General features: G+C 46.2%; 1 protein-coding gene and 2 long non-coding RNA genes across 11 annotated transcripts; 1 reads left to right on the forward strand and 2 right to left on the reverse strand.

Annotated features, from left to right (window-relative positions):
- The first annotated feature begins 1,350 nt into the window (after positions 1–1,350).
- On the forward strand, positions 1,351–15,488 carry LOC127004861 (zinc finger and BTB domain-containing protein 7B-like). 3 transcript variants are annotated; one of them, XM_050873041.1, is made up of 9 exons: positions 1,351–1,681; positions 2,854–2,921; positions 3,251–3,817; positions 3,958–4,839; positions 5,048–5,175; positions 5,770–6,039; positions 7,483–7,613; positions 8,445–8,554; positions 9,497–15,488. In XM_050873041.1, the coding sequence occupies exons 2-9, from the start codon at positions 2,862–2,864 to the stop codon at positions 9,845–9,847; spliced, it is 2,499 nt and encodes an 832-aa protein (XP_050728998.1). In that variant the 5' UTR covers positions 1,351–1,681; positions 2,854–2,861; the 3' UTR covers positions 9,848–15,488. The 3 variants fall into 3 exon arrangements, with proteins under 3 accessions (XP_050728998.1, XP_050728996.1, XP_050728997.1); XM_050873039.1 differs by having other exon boundaries at positions 1,358–1,681; positions 5,767–6,039; XM_050873040.1 differs by lacking the exon at positions 1,351–1,681 and adding an exon at positions 1,731–2,098 and having other exon boundaries at positions 5,767–6,039.
- Positions 15,011–15,695, reverse strand: LOC127004862 (uncharacterized). Its single transcript, XR_007758069.1, has 2 exons — positions 15,344–15,695; positions 15,011–15,043 (listed from the first exon to the last, which is right to left on the reverse strand). It is a non-coding gene; the product is annotated as an uncharacterized LOC127004862 (long non-coding RNA).
- A 4,312-nt stretch (positions 15,696–20,007) lies between these two features.
- Positions 20,008–27,094, reverse strand: LOC127004863 (uncharacterized). 7 transcript variants are annotated; one of them, XR_007758074.1, is made up of 4 exons: positions 26,953–27,094; positions 26,588–26,855; positions 21,478–26,530; positions 20,008–21,297 (listed from the first exon to the last, which is right to left on the reverse strand). It is a non-coding gene; the product is annotated as an uncharacterized LOC127004863 (long non-coding RNA). The 7 variants fall into 7 exon arrangements; XR_007758075.1 differs by lacking the exon at positions 26,953–27,094 and having other exon boundaries at positions 21,478–22,278; positions 22,372–26,530; positions 26,588–26,735; XR_007758073.1 differs by lacking the exon at positions 26,953–27,094 and having other exon boundaries at positions 21,478–21,734; positions 21,853–26,530; positions 26,588–26,735.
- Positions 27,095–27,135: the final 41 nt, after the last annotated feature.

The raw sequence follows: 27,135 nt of genomic DNA on the forward strand, positions 1-27,135 counted from the left end.
AAATCCTACGAAGAAAGGCTTTCTACCCTTAACATGTTCTCTCTTGAGAAACGTCGCCTCCGAGGAAAACTGATCGAATGTTTTAAAATACTTAATGGTTTCACGAATGTAGACAGATCAACATTGTTTATAATCGATGACACTTTGCGCACGAGGAACAATGGCGTAAAACTCAGATGTAGACAAGTAAATTCAGACTGCACCAAATTTTTCTTCACCAACGTTGTAGTGCGAGAATGGAATAAGCTTCCACCATCAGTGGTCCAGTGTAACACGATTGACTCCTTCAAAAATAAGCTCGACCGTCACTTCCTTCAACTTAATATCAACTAGAGTAGAAATGCAACGTTTTGGAGTCTTCTGATTAATGTAAAATCACTTAGGTTTAAGGACAGACCACCAAGTCTGGACCATGGGGTCTGTGTGGTCTGATTTTCTATGTAAATCTATGTAAATCTCTCTCTCTCTCTCTCTCTCTCTCTCTCTCTCTCTCTCTCTCTCTCTCTCTCTCTCTCTCTCTCTCTCTCTCTCTCATATATGGTGCCAGTGCCTCCCCTTCACCTCCCCAATCTCTCTCTCTCTCTCTCTCTCTCTCTCTCTCTCTCTCTCTCTCTCTCTCTCTCTCTCTCTCTCTCTCATATATAGTGCCAGTGCCTCCCCTTCACCTCCCTAATGACTCTCTCTCTCTCTCTCTCTCTCTCTCTCTCTCTCTCTCTCTCTCTCTCTCTCTCTCTCTCTCTCTCTCTCATATGGTGCCAGTGCCTCCCCTTCACCTCCCCAATGACTCTCTCTCTCTCTCTCTCTCTCTCTCTCTCTCTCTCTCTCTCTCTCTCTCTCTCTCTATCTATCTATCTATCTATCTCTCTCTCTCTCTCTCTCTCTCTCTCTCTCTCTCTCTCTCTCTCTCTCTCTCTCTCTCTCTCTGAGTGCGAGAATGGAATAAGCTTCCACCGTCAGTGGTCCAGTGTAACACGATTGACTCCTTCAAAAATAAGCTCGACCGTCACTTCCTTCAACTTAATATCAACTAGAGTAGAAATGCAACGTTTTGGAGTCTTCTGATTAATGTAAAATCACTTAGGTTTAAGGACAGACCATCAAGTCTGGACCATGGGGTCTGTGTGGTCTGATTTTCTATGTAAATCTATGTAAATCTCTCTCTCTCTCTCTCTCTCTCTCTCTCTCTCTCTCTCTCTCTCTCTCTCTCTCTCTCATGATCCCCTGCCTCGATCCCTCCCCACCCCCCAGTCTCTCTCTCTCTCTCTCTGACGGACTCGCTCAGGCCTACCGGGTGCGTGATGGACCAAAGTTTGTGGGAAGAGACGCTGGCTAGTAAAACCTGCCAGCCGTGTACCCTGTCACCCCACCCAGGCCTACGCCTCCGACTTGCATCTCTTTTTCTACCACTATCTTTCCCCCATGATGGTTTAGACCGCCCTAATGTAGTTTTCATGGTCTATATATGTTCTTTGTAGGTTTGGTGATGGTGCGTGGGGTGGTTCGGGGGCCGTGAAATATGCAGGCCGCCTCTTCGAAAAGGGCGCGGCGAGCAGTGCATTGTGGGTCGTCTGGTTAGGCTTACACACGGGGGCTAGTCTTCATTTTTTGCGTTATTCATGACTAAATCTCTGGTTTGCAGCCTTCCCCCGGCGTGTGCTGTGCACGGGATACTCTGAAGAAGGTATGTGAGCGTGACAGCGCCTCCTGTAGGCCAGGGCGCCGCCGTGGCATAGGCCTAAGAGCAGGGAGTTTTCTCGCCAGCGGGAGGTTAATATGGCCTACTGGGACTCATTTAGGGCGTGGATCGCCTTGTACACGGCCCTTTATTGCAGGGACGATGTATTATGCTGGTACAAGTGTTGTGGGCGGGCTGTGGCGAGGCGTGCGTGGGCGTGCAGGCAGCCAACCTAGGCCTATGAGGGAGGGAGGGTCAGGTCCGCCATGATAGTGCTGTTGCTAGGCTGGTAGGCCTACCAGCGCCGCTTCTTGCTTTTTGTGGGCCATTGCAAGCACGCCGCAGCGCCTCCCCGCCGCTTGCTGGGGCCTGGCTATGGCCCTTGCCACACGCGGGCTGCCCAGGCCTACTCCACAGACTAAAGTGAGTGCTTGCAGCCCTGGCCCAGGTCTAGATAGGCCTCGCCGCCGCCTCAAGATTTGCTTGTGGCTGACCTTGAACCACGAATCCATATTTTTGGGGCGAAGCTGTTTTTTGGGGGCTACCAAAGGGGGCGTAGGCCTAGTCCCGGAGGCGGTGAAGGCCTGGGAGGCAAAATTATGTGGGATTTACTTTTTTCTTTCGATATTAGCAGCAGCGGCCGCGGCCAGGTGAGGCCCAGCTGTCATGGAGTTTTTTTGGGTGTGGGCGCATGTGGATTTTGGGGCTTGAGGGCGGGTTAGGCCTATCACCCAGCACACCTGTGTGTGGGTGTGCATTTGTGGGGCTGGGGTGATGCTGTGGGGGCTGCAAACCTGCTGCTGGCCCATCCACTCACCCTTCTATATATATAGTCATTTGCAAGTAGCACTATGTATTTTTTTCTAAGGATAAGTGCTTCCAGGAGTTCCATACATTTATTATATTATTCATAAATCAATTTATCTATTTGTTTTCTTCCTTGTAGCTTTTTTCATGATTATTATTGCTGAAGTCAATTATTAAAAATAATGATTGTTATGAAGGGCATGCTGCTATTATTCAGTATTTTGTGGTATTCTTCCTGAGACATCAATAAAAGTGTGGCTGGGATACTAACCTGCCTTGTTGTGAGCCTAAGGAGTGTGTCTTGTGCTGTACTTTTACTGGGCACCAGCCGCTGCCTCTGACCCTCCCTGACACAGCCCTTGTTCCTGCAGGCTTCATCATGGAGGCGCTGTCCGACGGGGGTGTGCTGGGGGGAGAGTCCCAGATTATTAGCCTCATTGTGAGTATAGTATTGCTGTCATTATAACTACTATTGGCAACACTATGGGTTTAATCATTACTGTCATTATTCTTGAGTGTGATAAAAATTGAAAGAATGTTATGGAAATGAGATATGTATGTAGCTGGAGAGAGAGAGAGAGAGAAAAAAAAAACAAACTGAAAAAGCAAAAAGAGAACATAATGAGTGTGTGTGTGTGTGTGTTTCCTGAGATACATTTTTTTGTAATTTTGATATGTAATAGATGATATGTGATTCTGTGGTCAGTGAAGCTATCTGTCTATCTATCTGTGTGTGTGTGTGTCTGTACATGTGTGTGTGTGTTCCAGGGTGGTGACGAGCTCAGTCTGGTGGAGGCGTCAATGCTTCAAGGAGACCCAAGCGTTGGTGTCATGATGGAGTTGGTGGGCGGCACGGACAGCGATGACGAGGCTCTCTCCGCGGCCTTCTCCACCACCTTCTCCACCACCACTACCTCCCCCTCCCTCCGTCAGCTTGCACCTTCCTCCTCCATAGCCTCCTCCATCACATCCTACTCTGTTACCTCCTCCTCGCCTCCCCCTTCCTTTGCCAGCCTCATATCCTCTCAGGTGGATCGTGGTGGTGGAGGAGGTGGTGGTGGTGGTGTGGTAGGGACGGTGGTGGAGCTCCCCGGACACCAGAACCCCATACCAACACCTCTCCTGTTGTCGCATCCCCACCACCACCACCTCCATCATCACCACCACCACCACCACCACCAGTCACAACAGCAACAGCAACAACAACAACAACAACAACAACAACAACAACAGCAGCACTCCTCCTCCCCACACATTCCACTCCCCATGCACATCCCCCTCCAGCACATCCCCAGGTCACAGCCTCCCCAGCAGACCTTCTTCCAGCCTGATCAGGTAATATATGAGTTTTCACGTTAATCAAACATGTCGGAGTTATTTCATGCAATCACCTCAATGTGCTGTGAACAAATGACTCATATTTTATCATCCTGGGTTTTATAAGTTAAATCTATGTGTTATCTCCCTACCCCCAGACCACTCTCTCCCCGGGGCGCTCCCAGGGCAGCACATACGCGGCAGGGGGCGGCGGGGGCATAGGCGGGGCGGGGGAGAGCAGCGGGTTCGTCCCATACCTCTCCCCGACAGCCCTCCAGCCTTCACCCCACCAAGCCTTCCTGCCCCAAGTCAAGTCTGAGCCGCCCCACGGGGAACAGACGCCCTACCTCACCCCCGCCCTCAAGGCAGAGCCGCAAGACGAGTTCCTGGAACCCTTGGAGACGCACCTGGAGCCCCCGCACACCCCCACACCCGCTCTGCCCCTCGTCTTCACCCCACAGAATGTTGTCGTCGGTCGTGGCACCCCTGGGGGACTATCGTACACCCCACATCACGGCCCACCGCCCACGCCTTCCCCCGGGGGCATGTCGAGCCTAGAGGGGAATGGGGGTGGTGGTGGGGGCAGCGGTGGTGGTGGTCAGGCCCCGTCCCCTTCGTCGCAGTACCTCTATGCACCTCCACACACGCCACAGACACCACACACCAATTCTCCGTACCTGCTGGAACTGGCACCTCTCCCGTCTCGCTCGTCCCAGCAACAGCAACAGCAGCAGCAGCATCCACACCACCATCACCAACACCACCACACTCACCACCAACAGCAGCAACCACCACCACAGCAGCACCTCTCGCTCTCACCACCTTCGTCACACGCCAACGCCCTCAGCTCGAATTTTGTGGGCGGCGGTCTTACGGGTTATTACGAGTCGCCGCAGCCCTCGCATCCACAGCAGCCACCACAGCCGCCTCCTCAGCCACAGTCACAGCTACCTCAGGAGGATGTGCGGCAGACAGTGACGGGGACGCACCACATGTTGTACCTCCCTGCCTCGCAACACGCACTCAAGACACGGCTAAAGGTATGGAGAGAGAGAGAGAGAGAGAGAGAGAGAGAAAGAAAATAAATCACCTAAAAAATGTCTTGAGGTTTAAAAAAGGAAGGTCAGAAGCAAAGAATAGGTTCAAAGTATATATGAAAGAGAATCAGAGTGTCAAATACAAGGGTTCAAGTTGTCTGGGAAAGGTTTCAAAGACTACTAATGACAGTTGAGTTACTAATCCTTTCAGATGACCCGCAAAAAATCTTCCTCGAGTCCCGGACCACTGACTGAGGATGACCTGAGCCCCGGCAAGCAGGACGCCACTGACCAGGCGAGCAACGACTCCGACGATGATAACCTGGTCATCGATACCGGGTAGGTCACTTCAGGTCACCTTGGAAGCTCTTGTGACCTCTAGGATGTTCATTACACCTTGACCCGCTGTCTTCTCCTTTCCTGCTCTCTCTCTCTCTTCTTCCTCCTCCTTTCTCTTGTTTTGTTTCTTCTTCTCCTTTCCTTCTCTTCCTTTTTCTCTCCTATTCCTCTACTTCCTCTCCTTTCCTTCTCTTCCTCCATTCTCTCTCTCTCTTCCTTTTTCTTGCCTACTCCTCTACTTCCTCTCCTTTCCTTCTCTTCCTCCATTCTCTCTCTCTCTTCCTTTTTCTCTCCTATTCCTCTACTTCCTCTCCTTTCCTTCTCTTCCTCCATTCTCTCTCTCTCTTCCTTTTTCTTGCTTACTCCTTTACTTCCTCTCCTTTCCTTCGCTTCCTCCATTCTCTCTCTCTCTTCCTTTTTCTCTCCTATCCCTCTACTTCCTCTCCTTTCCTACTCTCTCTCCATTCTCTCTCTCTCCCTTCCTCTCCCTTCAAGTGACTCAAAGTACCACAAATAATCACTATAACAATAACAGAATGATAAGGTTCCTAGGGCTTCACACTGACCCATCCTTTCCCTTCCCTTTCACAGCAGTACTGGCGGGGAAGGGTTCGAGTGCGGGGAGTGTCGCATGGTGTGTCGTACGAGGGGCAGCCTTCGCAAGCACCTCACCACAGAGCACCTCTCGGATGAGCCTGAGCCAGCGGAGACCATCCCTAAGCAATACCTGTGCACCACGCCTCTCTGCCACTTCACAACGACCAAGCGAGACACGTACGACTTCCACATCGCCAGCCACATCGCGGAGGGCTGGACCCCTACCGGCAAGAAACGGCAGAACAAGAATCCGCTGCAGAGGCATAGGTGTGTGTGTGTGTGTGTGTGTGTGTGTGTGTGTGTGTGTGTGTGTGTGTGGAGGAGAGGTGGCATTAGAACCTTTACCAGAACAGGAGTACGCTAACACTAGACAGAGAACCAGGTGGAGAGATGAGATTAAAACCTTTACTGGAGCAGGATGGAGTACACTAACACCAGACAGAGAACCAGGTGGAGAGATGAGATTAAAACCTTTACTGGAGCAGGATGGAGTACACTAACACCAGACAGAGAACCAGGTGGAGAGATGAGATTAGAACCTTTACTGGAGCAGGATGGATTACACTAACACCAGACAGAGAACCAGGTGGAGAGATGAGATTAGAACCTTTACTGGAGCAGGATGGAGTACACTAACACCAGACAGAGAACCAGGTGGAGAGATGAGATTAGAACCTTTACTGGAGCAGGATGGAGTACACTAACACTAGACAGAGAACCAGATGGAGAGATGAAATTAGAACCTTCACTGGAGCAGGATGGATTACACAAACACCAGACAGAACCAGGTGGAGAGATGAGATTAGAACCTTTACTGGAGCAAGATGGATCACACAAACACTAGACAGAACCAGATGGAGAGATGAGATTAGAACTTTCACTGGAGCAGGATGGAGTACACAAACACCAGACAGAACCAGGTGGAGAGATGAGATTAGAACCTTTACTGGAGCAGGATGGATTACACAAACACCAGACAGAACCAGGTGGAGAGATGAGATTAGAACCTTCACTGGAGCAGGATGGAGTACACAAACACCAGACAGAACCAGGTGGAGAGATGAGATTAGAACCTTCACTGGAGCAGGATGGATTACACAAACACCAGACAGAACCAGGTGGAGAGATGAGATTAGAACCTTCACTGGAGCAGGATGGATTACACAAACACCAGACAGAACCAGGTGGAGGGATGAGATTAGAACCTTCACTGGAGCAGGATGGAGTACACTAACACCAGACAGAGAACCAGGTGGAGAGATGAGATTAGAACCTTTACTGGAGCAGGATGGAGTACACTAACACCAGACAGAGAACCAGGTGGAGAGATGAGATTAGAACCTTCACTGGAGCAGGATGGAGTACACAAACACCAGACAGAACCAGGTGGAGAGATGAGATTAGAACCTTCACTGGAGCAGGATGGAGTACACTAACACCACACAGAGAACCAGATGGAGAGATGAGATTAGAACCTTCACTGGAGCAGGATGGAGTACACTAACACCAGACAGAGAACCAGGTGGCATTAGAACCTTTACCAGAGGAAGAATGGAGCACACTAACACCAGACAAAGAAGTGTAGGATGTGAAAAATGCCATTATCCTACACTGAACTAATAATGTCAGTTCTTACTAATAATAATAACAATAACAATAATATTTCTGATGATGTGTAAGTGTACCTAAGTCAAGGCTCGTCTCTAACAGGTACAACAAGGAGGAGCTCACGTGTCCACTGTGTGAGTACGCATGCACCGTGGAGAAGGCTTTCCGGCGCCACCTCAAGGCACATGAAGGTGGCTACGGGCCGGTGTCCAAGATATCCTGCTGCATCTGTGGTGAGTGAGGGCGAGACTGAGGGAGATTAGAAAGGGAAGCTGAGAGTGAGGGATGAAAAGGGGGCCGGGAGATTGAGAAGAGGGGAGAGGAAGATAAGAAATTAGTTAAAGGAAAGGGAAGTCTAGAGAGAGAGAGAGAGAGAGAGAGAGAGAGAGAGAATATTGGAAGGGAATTTAAATGTGAAGCAAGAGAAATAGAGAGGATAAAAAATGGAGATAGGAAGATGAAGAGAGACAGAGAGGATAAAAAATGGAGATAGGAAGATGAAGAGAAATATAGAGGATAAAAAATGGAGATAGGAAGATGAACAAGAAATGAGGAATGGAATAAGTAAAAGAGAAAAGAAAGAAGAGAGAGAGATTGATTTTAACTGTACTAAATCAATGTTTGTATAAGGAAGGGCAGTCTAGTAGCTATATAAAAATTTCTGGTTCCTTTCTTTCCCCCCTCCCTCCCTTCCTTCCTTCCATCCCCGAACTCTCCCTGCTAACCTATCCTTCCCTTCTGTCCCTTCCCATCCTTCCCCCAATTCTCCCTGCCAACCTATCCTTCCCTTCTGCCCCTTCCCATCCTTCCCCTAATTCTCCCTGCTAACACATCCTTTCCTTCCTTCCCCCAACTCTCCCTGCCAACCTATCCTTCCCTTCTGTCCCTTCCCATCCTTCCCTTCCTTCCCCCAACTCTCCCTGCCAACCTATCCTTCCCTTCTGTCCCTTCCCATCCTTCCCTTCCTTCCCCCAACTCTCCCTGCCAACCTATCCTTCCCTTGTCCCTTCCCATCCTTCCCCATCTCAATCACTGCATCCATTCCATTCTTTGGCCCCCCTCAGGCAAGGACCGACCCAGTGAAGCAGAGATGAAAAAGCATATGAAGAAGCATCGCTGTGGCAAGTACTATCGCTGTGACATCTGCAAGTTCCAGACGGTGCAGCTCAAGAAGGTGAGTTGGACGGGGAAAGAAGGAGGGTGTGAAGGGGTAGGGAGCTGAGGGTTAAGTATTTCCAAAGGTTAAAAAGAGGATCAGTTGGGTTCTAATGAGTGTTTCTTTAGGTTCATGGTACAGACCAGAGTCATATGAGTACCCATGGAAATGCCCCGAACTCCTACGAAAGGCTTGTCAAATATGTGTGCTTGGGAGTCGTACCCATGGAAATGCCCTGAACTCCTACGAAAGGCTTGTCAAATATGTGTGCTTGGGAGTCGTACCCATGGAAATGCCCTGAACTCCTATGAAAGGCTTGTCAAATATGTGTGCTTGGGAGTCGTACCCATGGAAATGCCCCGGACTCCTACGAAAGGCTTGTCAAATATGTGTGCTTGGGAGTCGTACCCATGGAAATGCCCCGGACTCCTACGAAAGGCTTGTCAAATATGTGTGCTTGGGAGTCGTACCCATGGAAATGCCCTGAACTCCTATGAAAGGCTTGTCAAATATGTGTGCTTGGGAGTCGAAATATTTGATAAGGATTTTGACCGAGTTTGCACATTTGACAAGTCTTTTGTAGTAGTTGTTGTGAGGGGCATTTCCAGGGGTAGTTTTAGCCTTCATCTGCAACGTGAATGTGAAAAAAGACTTATTATAACCTGATTAATCTTGTTTTCAGCCTTTGGAAGTAGTGAGGAGCTGAGAACATTGACCTTTTTTTTTGTTGTTGTTGAAATTGACCTTTCTTTTGACCTCTCATTCTCTTCTCTTATATTGGAGCACTGACTGAGGTATAGATTTTTTTTATTTTTTTATTTATTTATTTATTTATTTATTTATTTTTTTTTTTTTTTACAATAAAGAAGATTGATATATTTGTTTATATGCCCTTAAGCTGCTACATCCTTGGCTGTATAAATAGATAAATAAAACATGATCTTCCTTCACCCGCCACAGCTGATCCAACACCGCCGGATGCACACGGGTGAGAAACCGCACCTCTGCCCCTTCTGCCCCTACCGAGCCGCCCGCCGGGACAACCTCCGCTCACACGTCCGCCGCATGCACAAGCGAGAGAACATGTACGGCGACACCTTCACCCCACGACCTGTGCTTGTGGCCGAGGCGGATTGCCAAGACCACATCCACACGCTGCCCTCCGACCACATCCCAGTCAGCCAGGTACAGGGGTCACAGCAGCCACAGCAGCCGCTCCCACCCCCTCAGCCACAGCAGCCAGTCCCCACCCCTCTCTCGGCCCTCTCGCAGCCCCCACCCCCCCAGGTCCAGGCCCCCGGGACGCTATAACTCCCGGCCACGCACTAGCTTGTCTAAGGTTGGATTGTTGTTGTTCGTAGCTCAAGTACGCGTGTCTGTTGGTGAGTGGTCCGAGCGCTTGCTGATGCACCCCCCCCCCAAGGAAAGGTATAGGGAGTTTGTGCGGTGTGTGTGTGTACGTGTGTGTGTGTGTGTGTGTGTGTGTGCGGCGTAGGCTATCTTCATCACTCCTGTGGTGGACGATTTTTTGAGTTGAGGGAAGATGGTGTTAGTTTCTGTTATTCAATTTATTCTTTTTCATATTTTATTTCACTGAACATTTTTTAGTTCTGAGGATATTTTAAAACCGTTTTAGTTAAGGTAGTGGCTGACCCGTGCCCCATGGTGTGGACAGTGTGGGGCGGCTCGCCAACCAGGGCTGGAGCGTGTTTCAGCGAGGGTCCCAAACAATGCCCATCACAAGGGTACAGCCTTGTCAGGACTGCCCTGGCATGCCCTGTACCCTACTTCTTTGACCTCTGTTGACCTGTACTGATCCACAGGGGCCAAAAGGAACATGAGCATTGATTGTGACGCACGCCGACATGCTGCTCCATAGTTCAGCGTTGGCGTTGGAAAAACGGGAAATATTATCTTGGGTTCGTAGATCAGAGGATGAGAGAATTAGGGAAGCAAAAAGTAAACATTTCCATAGAATTGTTAAAGCGTACTATTGTAATTATTATTATTATTATCATTATTATTATTATTATTATTATTATCATCGTTTTAAGGAGAATATAAGCAGATTTATATTGTTACGTTAAAAAGAAAGCAGTTTTTATTTAGTTTTTCTCTTGAGCAATTAATTGATTGTCTTTAGGATAAGAAAACAAATTATTCGATTTTGGTAAAAGTTAGTTGAGGAAAGGCGAGGCTCATAGAGTCCTGTGGAACCGGTGGCGTGAGAGAGAGAGAGAGAGAGAGAGAGAGAGAGAGAGAGAGAGAAGGCAAAATAGGAATAGGAAAAATACTTAAGGAAATGTTAAAAAAAAAAAAATGTATGAGGGTAGACAGTAGACTGGACCGAGAGAGACGACACTGAAACTAGAGAGTGAGTGGACGGCAGAGACAAACTGGGATGAAATAGCACAGAAAAGCATGAAGGTAGACAGAGGCTCAGCAGGGAACACACTAGCTTGTACACTGGCCAGAGGGGAAGAGGAGGGAGAGACCTTGCTTGGGAGAACACTGAAGGTGGAAAGTGAGGTCAACCAGCTTATAGAAGGATGAGGAGAAATAGGTCATTGAAAAACAGATTAGAGTGAATGAAAGATCAGGGTATATAGGTCAGCGAGGAACATATTAGGGGTTATACTAGGCAGAAAGAAAGGTTAGGGAAGGAGCTTGTATGGGAGAACTTGAGGAATGGGACAGCACAGAAGGGAGTGAGAGAGCCTAGGGAAGGTCGAGGAATGGGACAGCACAGGGAGTCAACACTTAGATCAGGGTACCTTTGAAGGGGCAGAAAGAAAGGTTAGGGAAAGAGCTTGGATAGGGGAACTTGGAGATCGCTGAGGGTAAGCACAGAAGGGAGTGATGGGACAGCACAGGGAGACAACGCTTGTGAAGGGACGGCATAAACCTCACTCTCCAATCCCTCGCTGATCAGAAACGAACGAAAAAGATTTCTTAGTTTAAAAAGTTGGCGGATTTACTTCATTCAAGGTATGCATGTGTGTGTGTGTGTGTGTGTGTGTGTGTGTGTGAGAGAGGGCGGTTAGGTAGGCATAGAGTGAACGGGAGCAAGCAAGCAGACAGGCAGGAGGCACTAGTGATCCTACTGCTGGTCTGCTGTTACTGTTACTGCTCTCTGTGGCATGAGGGGGTGCGTGAGGTGCCTGCTGACCATGTGTTGTTGGCTGCTGCTGCTGCTGCTGCTTCGGGGCTCACTCAGGGTGCCGCCCAGAGCCACACTTTGCCTCAATTCCTCAGTCCAGTGCAGTGGCTTCAACAGTGCTCAGATTCAGTGGCTCTCCATCCTTATCTTCCAGGCCAAGAAAATGCCTTCCCCAGTCATCCAACCAAGTTAGTCTTCTCTGTGGCCTTGGAAACAGTCGTAGTGGGATCCCAAAACGATTCAAAATATGGACCATTGTGTATAATTGTTATGGAGAAGCTCACAGGCTGGAGGACACCTTTCAAGAATTGTCTGTAGTCAGTGTTTTGGGGGAAAGCCTCTCTGGGCACAAACACAGCCACTGTGCCGGAGTGAGGAGTTGAGCCCATGTCCTTGATACTGTTACCAATACTACTGCTAAGTGTCCCTGCGCTGGAGTGGACAGGAAGCGTCAGGCTGTCCCATAAGCCTTCGTCATTACCATTAATGTTATCGTGACTTTTTTTTTCATTATCACAAGTAACATTAATAATCAAGTCATGGGCAAGGCAGGGCAGAGCTGGTGTGTGTGTGTGTGTGTGTGTGTGTGTGTGAGAGAGAGAGAGAGAGAGAGAGAGCACATGCCAGGTCAGCCCGAAAGCCTTGCCCATGCTGCATCTACCTCAGGATGAACAGTGTACAAGCCCAAGCCTCTTAGTATATGCTTTCTATAAATACCGCTCTATACAAATACTATATACAAATACCACTATTATATATATGACTTGATAACCATATTTGCTCAGCCCAGTCATTGTGTTGTTGTTGTTGCTGCTGCCGCCGCCTCAGAAGCCACACATCTCAGGTCTCTTCAGGCACCGCGCATGTGTGTGTCTTGACGATCCAGTGTACCTCTAGCTCAGGATGTATTTATCCATTAAGTTTTACCAATGTACAAACTACACCACAAGCATGGTTACCCCTTAAGTATCTCAGGAATTTTGACTAGTACAATGTTGACTGCCTAGTGAAGGGGAAGCTGGGAAGTGGAGGAGGAGGAGGAGGTGTCTTGTGTTGCCTCCTGTATAGCACTCGCCACCCTCCCAGTAGCTGCCGCCCCGAGCCTGCAGCCCGGCACAGTGATCGCCAAAGATGACCCGAGCCTCAGCAACCAAACCATTATTCCTTCAGGCTTTGGCAGGAGGAAAAGAATGCAAGCCAGTACTCTTTTTGCAACATAAGTAATGATGCCAGAAAATTGCTATCACCACTGCCAAGGCACAAAGCTGTTGCCGTTGGGTGAGTCTTGTCTTGCCTCGCTGGGCCGGGCTGCAGTGAGGGGCGGCCAAGGGGAGGCGAAGGGGGCGCGGGGCTTCCTGTTAAGTCCCATTGTATAGTCGCCACAGCCCTGTAGCAGCTTCCTCCTCCTCCTTCCGCCCCGCATTCCTTCCCCTATGCCTGGAGGCGCCACAAACAGTGCCACAGGGGGACGTGTGGGAGCGAGTGGCTCTCCCACAGTTCATCTCCTTTTTTTATAAGAGTTATTCGTTTGGTGGAAGCGGCAGCAGGGATTGACTGGCCTCGGGTTGACTGCCGTGGCCTGGGTGGGGGCCGTACCACTCTCTACCTAACAGGGTGGAGTAAATGGCCCGCTGGTTGTTGGTGGAGTGTCACACGGGCCAACCAGTGACAGCCGGGCCCACAGTCTTGCTGCCGCTGCCGCCAAACACTGGTCTCAGGTTATATGTAGAATTGTAGTTGTTGTGTGCACATCACCCACACTCACTCACCCACGGACTGACTCATCATGACCCACCACAGCCCCACCGCGACAATTCCTGACCCCCTCCCCCTCCCTCCCCGACACTGGAGCACTGTGGTGGTGGTGGTGTTCCCATGAAGGGCGGACACATGAGGGGGTGATCCTTTTATTTTTTTATTTTTTATTTTTTTATTTTTTTTACGTCTACGCCTATAGCACCAGTAGGCTTGCTTGAGAGGCCTGGATGGTAGTCGGCCCCAGCCCATCATGGCGCAGGCAAGTGTTTATAGTGGCACCATCTTGATCCTGGTAGTGTTTTCAAGGGAGGCTGTCAGCACACCATGGCCTGACTAGCTTAACGGCAGCAGTGGGATGCATGCTGCTAGATGGAATAGATTAACTGATTAGGGCGTGCAGCCATGGCAACACAGCCCATTAACCCGGTAGCAGCGACAGGCCAGATTTGTGCCACGATATAACCCCCCAAAAAAGATGATACATAATCTGATCATAAATGCTTTGATTTATATTATGAAATGATTTGTGTGAGGGGTGATTTTTACTCATTTTTCTCGCTTAGAGGGACCATTAAGGAACATGATCCCCGCTGCTACCAGGTTAAGTTATAATTCAAGTTACTGTATATGATTATGAGTCACACAGCTCTACAAATATTCTGCCATCATGAAGACCACAGGAGTCGGGCTGGTATAGCTTATGTATGAGTGACGTCACCACCCAGAAATACTCCCTGCCGGATCTCACTATGTCCGCATGGAAAATTTTGCAGAAAATGAGCTCTGGCAAGGCGAGGCGTACGTTAGCAAGTGTGATCACCCCCAGAGTGTCGCGCCCTGACCCCTCACACCCTGACCATTGCTTTCCGGCCCTGGTCTGTCCCCTTGCGATGGACAAGTCATAAGCCCCAGAAATTTGAGGCTCTCCATTTGGGTTCTAAAACGAAAACGTGATTTGATTTAATATCGATGCAAGTTCTGCCGAAGGGATTTTTTTAGATATTTTTGCTTTGATGAAGAAGTATATTTCATCCCCTCTGTTAGTCACGAGGGGTCACTGTCATTCATTTCGTCGAAGAGTTTGCCAGAAGTGTGTCGCTGGAACGTAGAGGCGTCACACAATCGTCACTGGTCCCCCACAGATCAACTACCTCAATGTTCCGTACTCGCTGCCTGCCCGTAGGTGTTAACTTAGAAGACTGCTCGTAATACTTTAACAATTATTAGTTTATGTCAGTGAATGAATGCAAGATGGATCTGATTTGACAGTGTGCTTCTTTAATGGTCACCGAGTCACCGGGTTATAGACTCACTCACTCACTACCTCACAACAGTTCAAAGTGTTCAGCTGACTCATGAAGTTCTCAGCAGGAGTCTTTGTTATTGCATCTTGTCTTTATTTGTTAGTTATCTGAGTGCAGGGTCGCATAGCAGTTACAGGCTAATTCATTCCATGTCTGCCTCTAAGCCCTAGGGAGTATTCCTCAGGACTTGTCTAGGGTAGGTTGTATCAAGAGTCCTCAGTCGTGTGGAGGTGTGACGATGCTTTACACTTATTCACAGCCTTTCCTCTCCTCTGTTTCCTCCTCCTAACTCAGCAAAGGAAGATAGATTATGTGTTTGTTTTTGTACACTAAACTGGCGCTCATATAAGCCTTGTGATTTGCTTCCAGGGCTCATTTGGGTCCTGAAATGCTTTACACTTATTCACAGCCTTTCCTCTCCTCTGTTTCCTCCTCTTAACAAAGGAAGATAGATAATGTGTTTGTTTTTGTATACTAAACTGGCACTCATGTAAGCCTTGTGATTTGTTTTCATGGCTCATTTGGGTCCTGAAATGCTTTGCACTTATTCACAGCCTTTCCTCTCCTCTGTTTCCTCCTCCTAACTCAACAAAGGAAGATAGATAATGTGTTTGTTTTTGTACACTAAACTGACACTCATGTAAGCCTTGTGATTTGTTTCCAGGGCTCATTTGGGTCCTGAAATGCATTACACTTATTCACAGCCTTTCCTCTCCTCTGTTTCCTCCTCCTAACTCAGCAAAGGAAGATAGATAATGTGTGTTTTTGTACACTAAACTGGCACTCATGTAAGCCTTGTGATTTGTTTCCAGGGCTCATTTGGGTCCTGAAATGCATTACACTTATTCACAGCCTTTCCTCTCCTCTGTTTCCTCCTCCTAACTCAGCAAAGGAAGATAGATAATGTGTTTGTTTTTGTACACTAAACTGGCACTCATGTAAGTGATTTGTTCTTATTCACAGCCTTTCCTCTCTGTTTCCTCCTCCTAACTCAGCAAAGGAAGATAGATAATGTGTGTTTTTGTACACTAAACTGGCACTCATGTAAGCCTTGTGATTTGTTTCCAGGGGTCATTTGGGTCCTGAAATGCTTTACACTTATTCACAGCCTTTCCTCTCCTCTGTTTCCTCCTCCTAACTCAGCAAAGGAAGATAGATAATGTGTTTGTTTTTGTACACTAAACTGACACTCATGTAAGCCTTGTGATTTGTTTCCAGGGCTCATTTGGGCCCTGAAATGCATTACACTTATTCACAGCCTTTCCTCTCCTCTGTTTCCTCCTCCTAACTCAGCAAAGGAAGATAGATAATGTGTTTGTTTTTGTACACTAAACTGACACTCATGTGATTTGTTTCCAGGCTTATTCACAGCCTTTCCTCTCCTCTGTTTCCTCCTCCTAACTCAGCAAAGGAAGATAGATAATGTGTTTGTTTTTGTACACTAAACTGACACTCATATAAGCCTTGTGATTTGTTTCCAGGGCTCATTTGGGTCCTGAAATGCATTACACTTATTCACAGCCTTTCCTCTCCTCTGTTTCCTCCTCTTAACTCAACAAAGGAAGATAGATAATGTGTGTGTTTTTGTACACTAAACTGGCGCTCATGTAAGCCTTGTGATTTGCTTCCAGGGCTCATTTGGGTCCTGAAATGCTTTACACTTATTCACAGCCTTTCCTCTCCTCTGTTTCCTCCTCCTAACTCAACAATGGAAGATAATGTGTTTGTTTTTGTACACTAAACTGGCACTCATGTAAGCCTTGTGATTTGTTTCCAGGGGTCATTTGGGTCCTGAAATGCTTTACACTTATTCACAGCCTTTCCTCTCCTCTGTTTCCTCCTCCTAACTCAACAAAGGAAGATAGATAATGTGTTTGTTTTTGTACACTAAACTGGCACTCATGTAAGCCTTGTGATTTGTTTTCATGGCTCATTTGGGTCCTGAAAGCCCAGGTTTTATAATGCATATAGAACCTCACCTCAAGTATGATATGTCTACCTCAGGAGTACCTCATTACAATGTCCAAACTATCTCATGTATGGTCACTAACGGTAATTACGCTCACAATGAACCAAGCCATCTCAGCATGTAGGTGGTAGCCCTTTATAGAGGTGTGAGATGACCCTCCTTACCTAACCTGACCTAACGTGAGAGTACAAATATATTCACCAAGCTGTTCATGGTCGAGATAATGGCTAATCTTCCAGACAGGCCACATACGGCTGGCCTAACGCTCGGAACCCACCGATTACATTAATAGGAATCAGCTTAGTGTTAGAGAAGGCAGAGCTCTCATTGCTGTATGTGCTCAGGTCAGGTAAATAGATCTCATGTGTGCACTGCCCGAACCTCCGACAAGACTAGGAAGTGATGGAGGAATAATTTTAAGCTCCTAGAAAGACTGTAGTTGTAGTAGTAGTAGGAATAGTGTTAATATATATGCTGAGATGTAAGCGCTGCATCATCAGTTGTTGTGGTTCTGTGTGGCAGGCAAGAGTGTGTGTGTGATCAGGCGTTAGTCTTTAGTCAGCGATGCAAGGGGCAGGGACATAGACGATTCTCAAGTACGATTTTACAAGAGCAGAGTTCTCTTGTTCGGAAGTTTCGTTATCGCGCTCTTTTTGGCAAACTCTCGGTCAGTCGTAAACTTATTTTGGCAGCGATGAGAAGGGGAACTTGGATATATGACGGTTAAAGTTCTGGGCATTTGATTTTGTACGTAAGGACCAGCAAGCACTTGAAAATTACACCAATACCTTGAATCTCTGGACTAAAAGAGAGGGACAGCCATGACCTATATTGGCAGGAATCTGAATTGCCCGAGACTTTCAGAATTCAAGGTTTTATCAGGGATTCTCAGATGGATTCTATGAGTTCTATACCATTGCTTCATTGTGTTGGTATCTGCCGCTCCTGTTGCCAGCTTAACCTTACGAAAGATGGCTTGTACAAGGGGCAAATTTACGGGCCCAAGACTTTCAGAATTCAAGGTTTTATCAGGGTTTCTCAAATGGATTCTATGAGTTCTATACCATTGCTTCATTGTGTTGGTATCTGCCGCTCCTGTTGCCAGCTTAACCTTATGAAAGATGGCTTGTACAAGGGACAAGTTTACGGGCCAGTTACCCCCTCAATACACCCCCAGGATCCAAGGTTTTCTATGAGCTCTATTCCATTGCTCTTTTGTGTCGATATCTGTGACTTGTGTTGCCAGCTTAACCTTACAAAAGATAGCTTGTACAGGGGCAGTTTTATGAGCCAGATACCCCTACGATACACCCCCTACCCCCAATGGCTGGCATAGAGGGGCAGTTTTATGAGCCAGATACCCCTACGATACACCCCCTACCCTCAATGGCTGGCAGAGAGGGGCAGTTTTATGAGCCAGATACCCCTACGATACACCCCCTACCCTCAATGGCTGGCAGAGAGGGACAGTTTTATGAGCCAGATACCCCTACGATACACCCCCTACCCTCGATGGCTGGCATAGAGGGACAGTTTTATGAGCCAGATACCCCTACGATACACCCCCTACCCTCAATGGCTGGCATAGAGGGACAGTTTTATGAGCCAGATACCCCTACGATACACCCCCTACCCCCGATGGCTGGCATAGAGGGACAGTTTTATGAGCCAGATACCCCTACGATACACCCCCTACCCTCAATGGCTGGCAGAGAGGGACAGTTTTATGAGCCAGATACCCCTACGATACACCCCCTACCCTCAATGGCTGGCAGAGAGGGACAGTTTTATGAGCCAGATACCCCTACGATACACCCCCTACCCAAGATGGCTGGCATAGAGGGCAGTTTTATGAGCCAGATACCCTACGATACACCCCTACCCTCAATGGCTGGCATAGAGGGACAGTTTTATGAGCCAGATACCCCTACGATACATCCCCTACCCTCAATGGCTGGCATAGAGGGACAGTTTTATGAGCCAGATACCCCTACGATACATCCCCTACCCTCAATGGCTGGCAGAGAGGGACAGTTTTATGAGCCAGATACCCCTACGATACACCCCCTACCCCTGATGGCTGGCATAGAGGGACAGTTTTATGAGCCAGATACCCCTACGATACACCCCCTACCCTCAATGGCTGGCATAGAGGGACAGTTTTATGAGCCAGATACCCCTACGATACATCCCCTACCCTTAATGGCTGCCAGAGAGGGACAGTTTCGTGGGGCAGTTCCCCCTTCGATACACCCTAAACACCACCACCACCACCACCTCCCATCATCATCACCACCCCATTATCTCATCTCAGTGTCATATTGAACGCGCACGACTTGAAGCTCAATCGACTTAACTGTTGTTCCTTTACGGGTATAATAAGTTTTTGTGTATGTTTGGTCATAAGTGTGACGATTATATTCTTGTCCTCTCCACACTGTACGATTTGACCTCCTCCTCCTCCTCCTCCTCCTCTTCCTCTTGTGATGGTGTGTGTGTGTGTGTGTGTGTGTGTGTGTGTCTGTGTGTGTGTGTGTGTGTGTGTGTTTGACCTCTCTGATCACCACCACAACCACCACCAGTTTCCCCTCCTCCTTCTCTTCCTCCTCCTCCTCCTCCATCTTCTTCTCTTCCTACTCATTGTCCTTCCTTTTCTGGTTAATTTAGTTTTGAGGGGCATTACGTCTTCCTCTTCCTTCCTCCTCCTCCTCTTTCTCCAATCCCTTCTGTCCTATCCTTCTCTTCCTGTTCCTTCCTCTTCCTCTTTCTCCAATCCCTTCTGTCCTATCCTTCCCTTCCTGTTCCTTCCTCCTCCTCTTTCTCCTCCTCCTCCTCTTTCTCCAATTCCTTCTGTCCTATCCTTCCCTTCCTCTTCCTCCTCCTCCTCTTTCTCCAATCCCTTCTGTCCTATCCTTCCCTTCCTGTTCCTTCCTCCTCCTCTTTCTCCAATCCCTTCTGTCCTATCCTTCCCTTCCTGTTTCTTCCTCTTCCTCTTCTTCCTCTTTCTCCTCCTCCTCTTTCTCCAATCCCTTCTGTCCTATCCTTCCCTTCCTGTTCCTTCCTCTTCCTCTTTCTCCAATCCCTTCTGTCCTATCCTTCCCTTCCTGTTTCTTCCTCTTCTTCCTCTTTCTCCTCCTCCTCCTCTTTCTCCAATCCCTTCTGTCCTATCCTTCCCTTCCTGTTCCTTCTTTTCTTCAAATGTTTCCATTCCTAAATCTCACTGTCACCTCCCTCTCTCTCTCCCTCATTCAGATTATTCCAGGTTTTTCCTCCTAATTTATATACTTCTGTACAATCTGCTTCGTTCCTTCTGCTCCCTCTCTCTCTCCCTCATTCAGATTATTCCAGGTTTTTCCTCCTAATTTATATACTTCTGTACAATCTGCTTCATTCCTTCTGCTCCCTCTCTCCCTCTCTCTCTCCCTCATTCAGATTATTCCAGGTTTTTCCTCCTAATTTATATACTTCTGTACGATCTGTTTAGTTCCTTCTGTACGTACGTAGCTGGAGGCACCCTCGGAACGCCTCATGGTAAAAAGGTGGTATTTCAAGGTGTTGGGAATTATTATTGCGCGGTCAACCCTCCATTTAGGAAACCTCTGCCGGGCGAAAACGGGGCGAAGTTGGCCATTTTAAACCTACTGCTGCCCCTTCAGGATTTGTTGGATACCTTGCGTGTTTGATTAAGCAGCGGTTTTCATTAGCCTATACGATATTATGGCTACTGGGAACACTGCCTCTGGTTCTTATGTGATGTATTGCCTTGTTTATGGGAAATCTTTAGCTATACCAAACTTTTTTCAAACCAAGCAATGATTTTCACTTCCTAAAACAATACTATAGCTACTGCAAATGTGATCTCTGGTTCTTATATGATGTAGCCCCTTGTTCCCAGTAATACCTTCAGCAAAATTCCTATAAAATGCTGCACCGTGTTCCTAGTAATACCTTTGATCATTTGCCTTAAACAATATTATGGCTACTGTAAATGCTGTCTCTGGTTCCTATATGATGGAGCACCTCGTAATACCTTCAACTATAACAGACTTCGATATAATGATGTTGTGTTCAGCAGATGGTTTCATAAATGGAGGTTTGACTGTCCTGTCCCACTTCAAATAATTGCTTCGAGAGTTGTACAAAAGCGAAAGGAGATTACGTATTTCGTGTTCGTGTTCGGCACTTCTAGCACTGTCCAAAAAAAGCGTATGCATTAGCTTCAGGAATATTGTCGTAATCATTATTGTTATTACGTACTGCATATGCTTGTGAAGGTTGACGATCCCAAAAAACGTAGTACCTATGTTAAAATGGTTGATATTCTCACAGTTCAACCTCCCCCGCTAATCATTTTCAGAGGTCAAAAAGGAGATTAATCAGGCTTTTGTGAGTGTTTCTGTCGGTTCATGATACAGAGGAAGGGCTAAACTACCACCAGGGTCATCAAACTACCCCTAGAAATGCCTGAAACACCTATGAAAGCCTTGTCAAATGTAGAGTTTTCATGAGTGTTTCTTTCGGTTCATGATACAGAGGAAGGGTTAAACTACCACCAGGGTCATCAAACTACCTCTGGAAATCCCTGAAACACCTATGAAAGCCTTGTCAAATGTAGAGTTTTCATGAGTGTTTCTTTCGGTTCATGAGACAGAGGAAGGAAAGCCTTGTCAAATGTAGAGTTTTCATGAGTGTTTCTGTTGGTTCATGATACAGAGGAAGGGTTAAACTACCACCAGGGTCATCAAACTACCCCTGGAAATGTCTGAAACACCTATGAAAGCCTTGTCAAATGTAGAGTTTTCATGAGTGTTTCTTTCGGTTCATGATACAGAGGAAGGGTTAAACTACCACCAGGGTCATCAAACTACCCCTGGAAATGCCTGAAACACCTATGAAAGCCTTGTCAAATATAGAGTTTTCATGAGTGTTTCTTTTGGTTCATGATACAGAGGAAGGGTTAAACTACCACCAGGGTCATCAAACTACCTCTGGAAATCCCTGAAACACCTATGAAAGCCTTGTCAAATGTAGAGTTTTCATGAGTGTTTCTTTCAGTTCATGATACAGAGGAAGGGTTAAACTACCACCAGGGTCATCAAACTACCCCTGGAAATGCCTGAAACACCTATGAAAGCCTTGTCAACTGTATGTGTCTGAGAGTATATCCCAGTCAGCCCTCTCACCTTGGACATCAAAATAGTTACAAAATTCAACCTTTCCACAAGCATATTTGGTAAATTATTATTTTTATTATTTTGTATTTTTATTTATTTTATTTTTGAGTGTATTACTACTATTGCTATTATTATTTTATTGTCCTATCACATATTACTGAGTGTGAATTCTATAAAATCGTTCTGCACTTACCATTACAAGTGTGTGGGAGAGATGTGCCTCGGGGCAACTTGAGATTACTGTGTTCCTGGCACTGTCCTCTGTTCTGCTGCTGCCTGGCTAGCTCAGGAACACTGCCTAGAAAGTAACGTGTGGAGGGTTATGGCCCACTCCTACTGTGTTCCTGGCACTGTCCTCTACACCGCTGCCTGGCTAGCTCAGGAACACTGCCTAGAAAGTAATGTTTGGAGGGTTATGGCCTACTCCTACTGTGTTCCTGGCACTGTCCTCTACACCGCTGCCTGGCTACCTCACTACCTGGAAATTAATGTTTGAAGGAAAACTATTTTTTGCTTAAATATGACAAAGGAATGACATTTTTGGGTTAAATACGGTAAAGGAATGACATTATTTTGGCTTAATATGCAAAAGGAAAACCATTTTTTAGCTAAATACGTCAAAGGAATACAATTTTTTTGCTAAGTTTGCCAGAAGAATACAATTGTGTTGGTAAATATGCAAAAGAAATGCCATCGTTTTGGTAAATACGTCAAAGGAATACAATTTTTTGGCTAAATTAATATGCCAGAGGAATAACATTGTGTTGACAAATATATCAAAGGAATACCATTTTTTTGCTAAATACGTCAAATGAATACAATTTTTTGGCTAAATTAATATGCCAGAGGAATAACATTGTGTTGGTAAATACGTCAAAGGAATACCATGTTTTTGCTAAATATGTCGGGTAAAGAAATACGTTTTTTTCTTCCTTGTCGATATACTGTTGCTGTACTGCCTTATCAGAAGTCTTTTATTTCAGGTTGTCTATCAGATTCTATTGCTTTGCCTTGATGGAGGGGCCGGGAAGCTCCGTGGGCAAGGTGCTTTTAACCGAGAGGTCGTGAGTTTGCCAGGCCCACGGCAGCTTCCTGGTGAGAGGCAGCGCTCTGTTGTAACCAGCATTGCCAAATTGTCGTACTCTGAACATTGTATTTATTGTGTTTAGGCGCCAAGTCTGTCGTAACCACACAAACAACGATAGAAAATTAAAGTCATCACTGAAACTGCTAAATACTGATGGTTTTCGTTCTTTTTTTCTATAGTTATCAACCAGAAACTTGGAAAATGCAATGCGCTGAGTACGATAATTTGGCATCGCTGGTTGTAACCCTTGTGGAGCTGTGGCCTCTTTGTGCCCAGCGTAAGGAGTCTTTAACCCAGTAGCAGTGACAGGCCAAATTTGTGGCTTTACCGTGTAGTAGCAACGGGCCAAATTTGTGCCATGTTATAAACCCGCTTGGAGGGACCATAAAGAAACATGATCCCCGCTGCTACCAGGTTAAGATGTCTTTAATCACATTCCTTCCCTGTAATGCTTTCTACCTTCCTATGTTTATCTGGTTGAGTGTGTGTTTGTGTGTGTGTGTGTGTGTGTGTGTGTGTGTGTTCATTTATTCACTTGTCTCTTGTTTCTTTGTTCTTTATGTGTTAAGGAAACTCATTTTTATGAATAATTATAATCAGGTTACTACAAACCCTCCCTTACTAGTACGATTAGGGAGTGACCAGTCAGATATCAGGGCTTGTTATAACATTACCGTCACTACTATTATATTATTATCACATTATTATTATTATTATTATTATTATTATTATTATTATTACTATGACAGTTCTATATTATATTGAGTTGGTTAACTGGAGAAGTGTCTCCTTCTAGCAAATTACCTAATGTCTCAACTAAAAATGTATTGCTGTGTAGTTTCTATATATCTCATTTTAAGATTTAGTAACACCTGCATAATTTGTAGAAGGATAAAAATTTTGTTAATCTGACTAAAAAGTTACTGATGGAAGTTGTTGTGTATTTCTTGTGTACACTCTGTAAGTCAGCTCCTCTCAGTGTGGGTGGACTAGGATGGTGTGAGGCAAGCCTTTGTTTTATCCCATTGAACGCTCAAGGCACAGGGGCGTAGGGTGGACGTGTGGGCGGGGGAACAACACCTCGCAGACTGATGGCACCTCAGGCAAAGCTACTGACCACTGAAGGTTAAATCAGCTTCATTCTCTTCCCCTGACGCTTGAGTTTGTCGGTGAAGGGGCGGTGAAGGGAAGGAAAAATGCCTGCCAGACCAATACCAACACAGGCCTGACTATGGGGTTACTACTACTTGGCATATGTTTACTTAAATATTTTTGTCATATACGTAAGATAAAAGGGATTTGTGCCTCATCAGTTATAACCGTAGGGGTATTACGCAGTGGTTCTGACTCAACAGATCTATATACAAGGTTCTACCAATACTGTTGCAAAGTGAAGGAAACTTACGGCCTTAACATATAAATCATTCTGTTTAATTCAAGGCAACAGCATTACCATTAGCAATAGGACCATCAATGCTATGTATAGTATATGCGTGCTCTTGTAAAACTTGATATCACAGTAACGTCAATCTCCTCCTCCCCATGAGATAAATTGAAACCCCTCGGAAAGTATCAGTAATTATTGTAGTAGTAACCCCTAAGCAAAGTAGTTGAGCCTCTGATTCATTAAAAGTCACTTAGAAGAGTTTATGTGTTCATGGGGGAGTGTTGGCTATCAATCTCCTCCTCCCCATGAGATAAATTGAAACCCCTAGAAAAGTATTAGTAATTATTGTAGTAGTAACCCCTAAGCAAAGTAGTTGAGCCTCTGATTCATTAAAAGTCACTTAGAAGAGTTTATGTGTTCATGGGGGAGTGTGTTGGCTATCTAGTTATTGTAAAGCTTCTCGAACACTTACGTCAAGGTTTCTCGGCCGGCCAGCCAGCGGTGAGTCTGCCCTCCTGCCACCACACGACCTGCCCTAGACTTGGCCTTGAGTAAACACCAGTTCCTATTGCCTCTGGTCTTCTTGGCGAGGATGACCGGGGCTAGCCAGGGAGCTGACCAACCTTAGTGGGTCTTATATTTTTTAATAGAAAAATACATATTCATTGCATCCTCGGACTTTTATTCTTGGTGTCCTTTCCCTCTCCTTAGAATGACTCACTGGAGGCTGCAGGGCTGTCTTCTGAAACCCCAAGTGGTGGTTCAGTCAACAGCAGCAAACACAAGGATGAACATGGAGAAAAATATACGTGTTTTCAGATCAGAGGTTCTCAAAGTGGTATCTGATGTCCCTCTTGAAGTTTCTGAAGTCATGTACCTCCAACCCAGGATATAAATACATGATGCCACAATAGAATGAAATGTCTTCTGAAACACTAAGTGGTGGTTCAGTCGACAGCAAAGACAAGGATGAACATGGAGCAAACTCTACATGTTGAGAGGAATGACACAACCGTCGAGTGGAGTTTTCAAGGTTCTCAAAGTGGTATCTGATGTCCCTCTTGAAGTTTCTGAAGTCATGTACGAGAGAGACGAGAGACGAGAGAAGCACGTTTAACAATGGATGTCCAAGACCTGTTAAGAAAAACTAGCACTGAATGATGGGGTGAAACTATGTACCTCCAACCCAGGATATAAATACATGATGCTACAATAGAATAAAATGCCTCAGTAATTTGCAGTAGACTGAGGAGGAGGAGGAGAGAGGGGCAAGAATGGGTGAAGGGAATGTGATAAATGTAAAAGAAGAAATGGATTGAAGGAAAGAAAAAGAGAAAGGAGACATGGAGGACGAAAGAGTAAAAAAAGAGAGAGAGAGAGAGAGACCCAAGCAACTGTTTCAAGACATCACACCCCAACTTTCAAAACCTCTGCTCAGAATAAGTTATCACACACAAGCTTTTAGGAGGCAATCATTAAAGACAGCATATAAAACCTTCACTTTAATACAAATATAGACATTTTCTTAGTTACATACTGAGTATAGTATCTTTAGAGAAACTGCAATAACAGTGAAAATATCCTTAGTGGTGTTCATTACGAGTATAGTATCTCATTGAACCACTGGAACATCTGCAAGGGGGGAGGAAGACGACACTTATTGATACGATATTGATATGGTTAATGCAGGCTGCTCTTGTGTAGTGCCAGGGTGTGTTCCTGATGAGGCTGTAAGAGGCACACATCATCTAAGTATTATTTCTAGGTAAGGATATGTGAGGTTTGATTAACCCGGTAGCAGCGACGGGCCAAATTTGTGCCACGATAAAAATCCCCAAAATAGATGATGCATAAACTGATCACAAATGCTTTGATATGTATTATGAAATAGTTTGTGTGAGTGATGATTTTTACTAATTTTTCTCGCTTAGAGGGACCATTAAGAAGCATGATCCCCGCTGCTACCGGGTTAAGACGGATGTGAGGTATGCAGTTAACCTCTTGAATGTGGATTTCCTACAAGAAGACCTCACCAAGCTACAGGAATGGAGCAAAAAGAAGCTGCTACAATCCAGTGAAGAAAAATGTAAAGTCCTGCGCGTACCAATACCACATGGGAAACACTCCACTCTCCACCACAGAGGCAGAGAAAGACCTGGGGCTGAATGTTACCAGGCTACTAGTGAAGGGATATCCAGCATACCAATACCACATGGGGCTGAATGTTACCAGGCTACTAGTGAAGGGATATCCAACTATCCACCACAGAGGCAGAGAAAGACCTGGGGCTGTATGTTACCAGGCTACTAGTGAAGGGATATCCAGCATACCAATACCACATGGGAAACACTCCACTATCCACCACAGAGGCAGAGAAAGACCTGGGGCTGAATGTTACCAGGCTACTAGTGAAGGGATATCCAGCATACCAATACCACATGGGAAACACTCCACTATCCACCACAGAGGCAGAGAAAGACCTGGGACAATGTTACCAGGCTACTAGTGAAGGGATATCCAGCATACCAATACCACATGGGAAACACTCCACTATCCACCACAGAGGCAGAGAAAGACCTGGGGCTGAATGTTACCAGGCTACCAGTGAAGCCGAAATACATGCCAGTTGCAGCAGATGGAATGATAAGATTTCTACATCGTGTCAGTTCACAAACATATAATTTTACATCCACAGACAAAAGGAACATATGAGGGAAACAGTTAATAAGATTTCTACACTGCATGGTTACAAAAACACAT

Source organism: Eriocheir sinensis, chromosome 29, assembly GCF_024679095.1.
Source record: "Eriocheir sinensis breed Jianghai 21 chromosome 29, ASM2467909v1, whole genome shotgun sequence".
Lineage (NCBI taxonomy): Eukaryota > Metazoa > Arthropoda > Malacostraca > Decapoda > Varunidae > Eriocheir > Eriocheir sinensis.

Bases quoted from the DNA above. Each gene is read 5' to 3' on its own strand.
- LOC127004861 (XM_050873039.1), top strand. From the start codon at position 2,862: ATGGAGGCGCTGTCCGACGGGGGTGTGCTGGGGGGAGAGTCCCAGATT. The intron at 7,614-8,444 runs GTGAGTGAGGGC...GGCCCCCCTCAG, and splicing joins GATATCCTGCTGCATCTGTG to GCAAGGACCGACCCAGTGAA. The intron at 8,555-9,496 runs GTGAGTTGGACG...CACCCGCCACAG, and splicing joins AGACGGTGCAGCTCAAGAAG to CTGATCCAACACCGCCGGAT.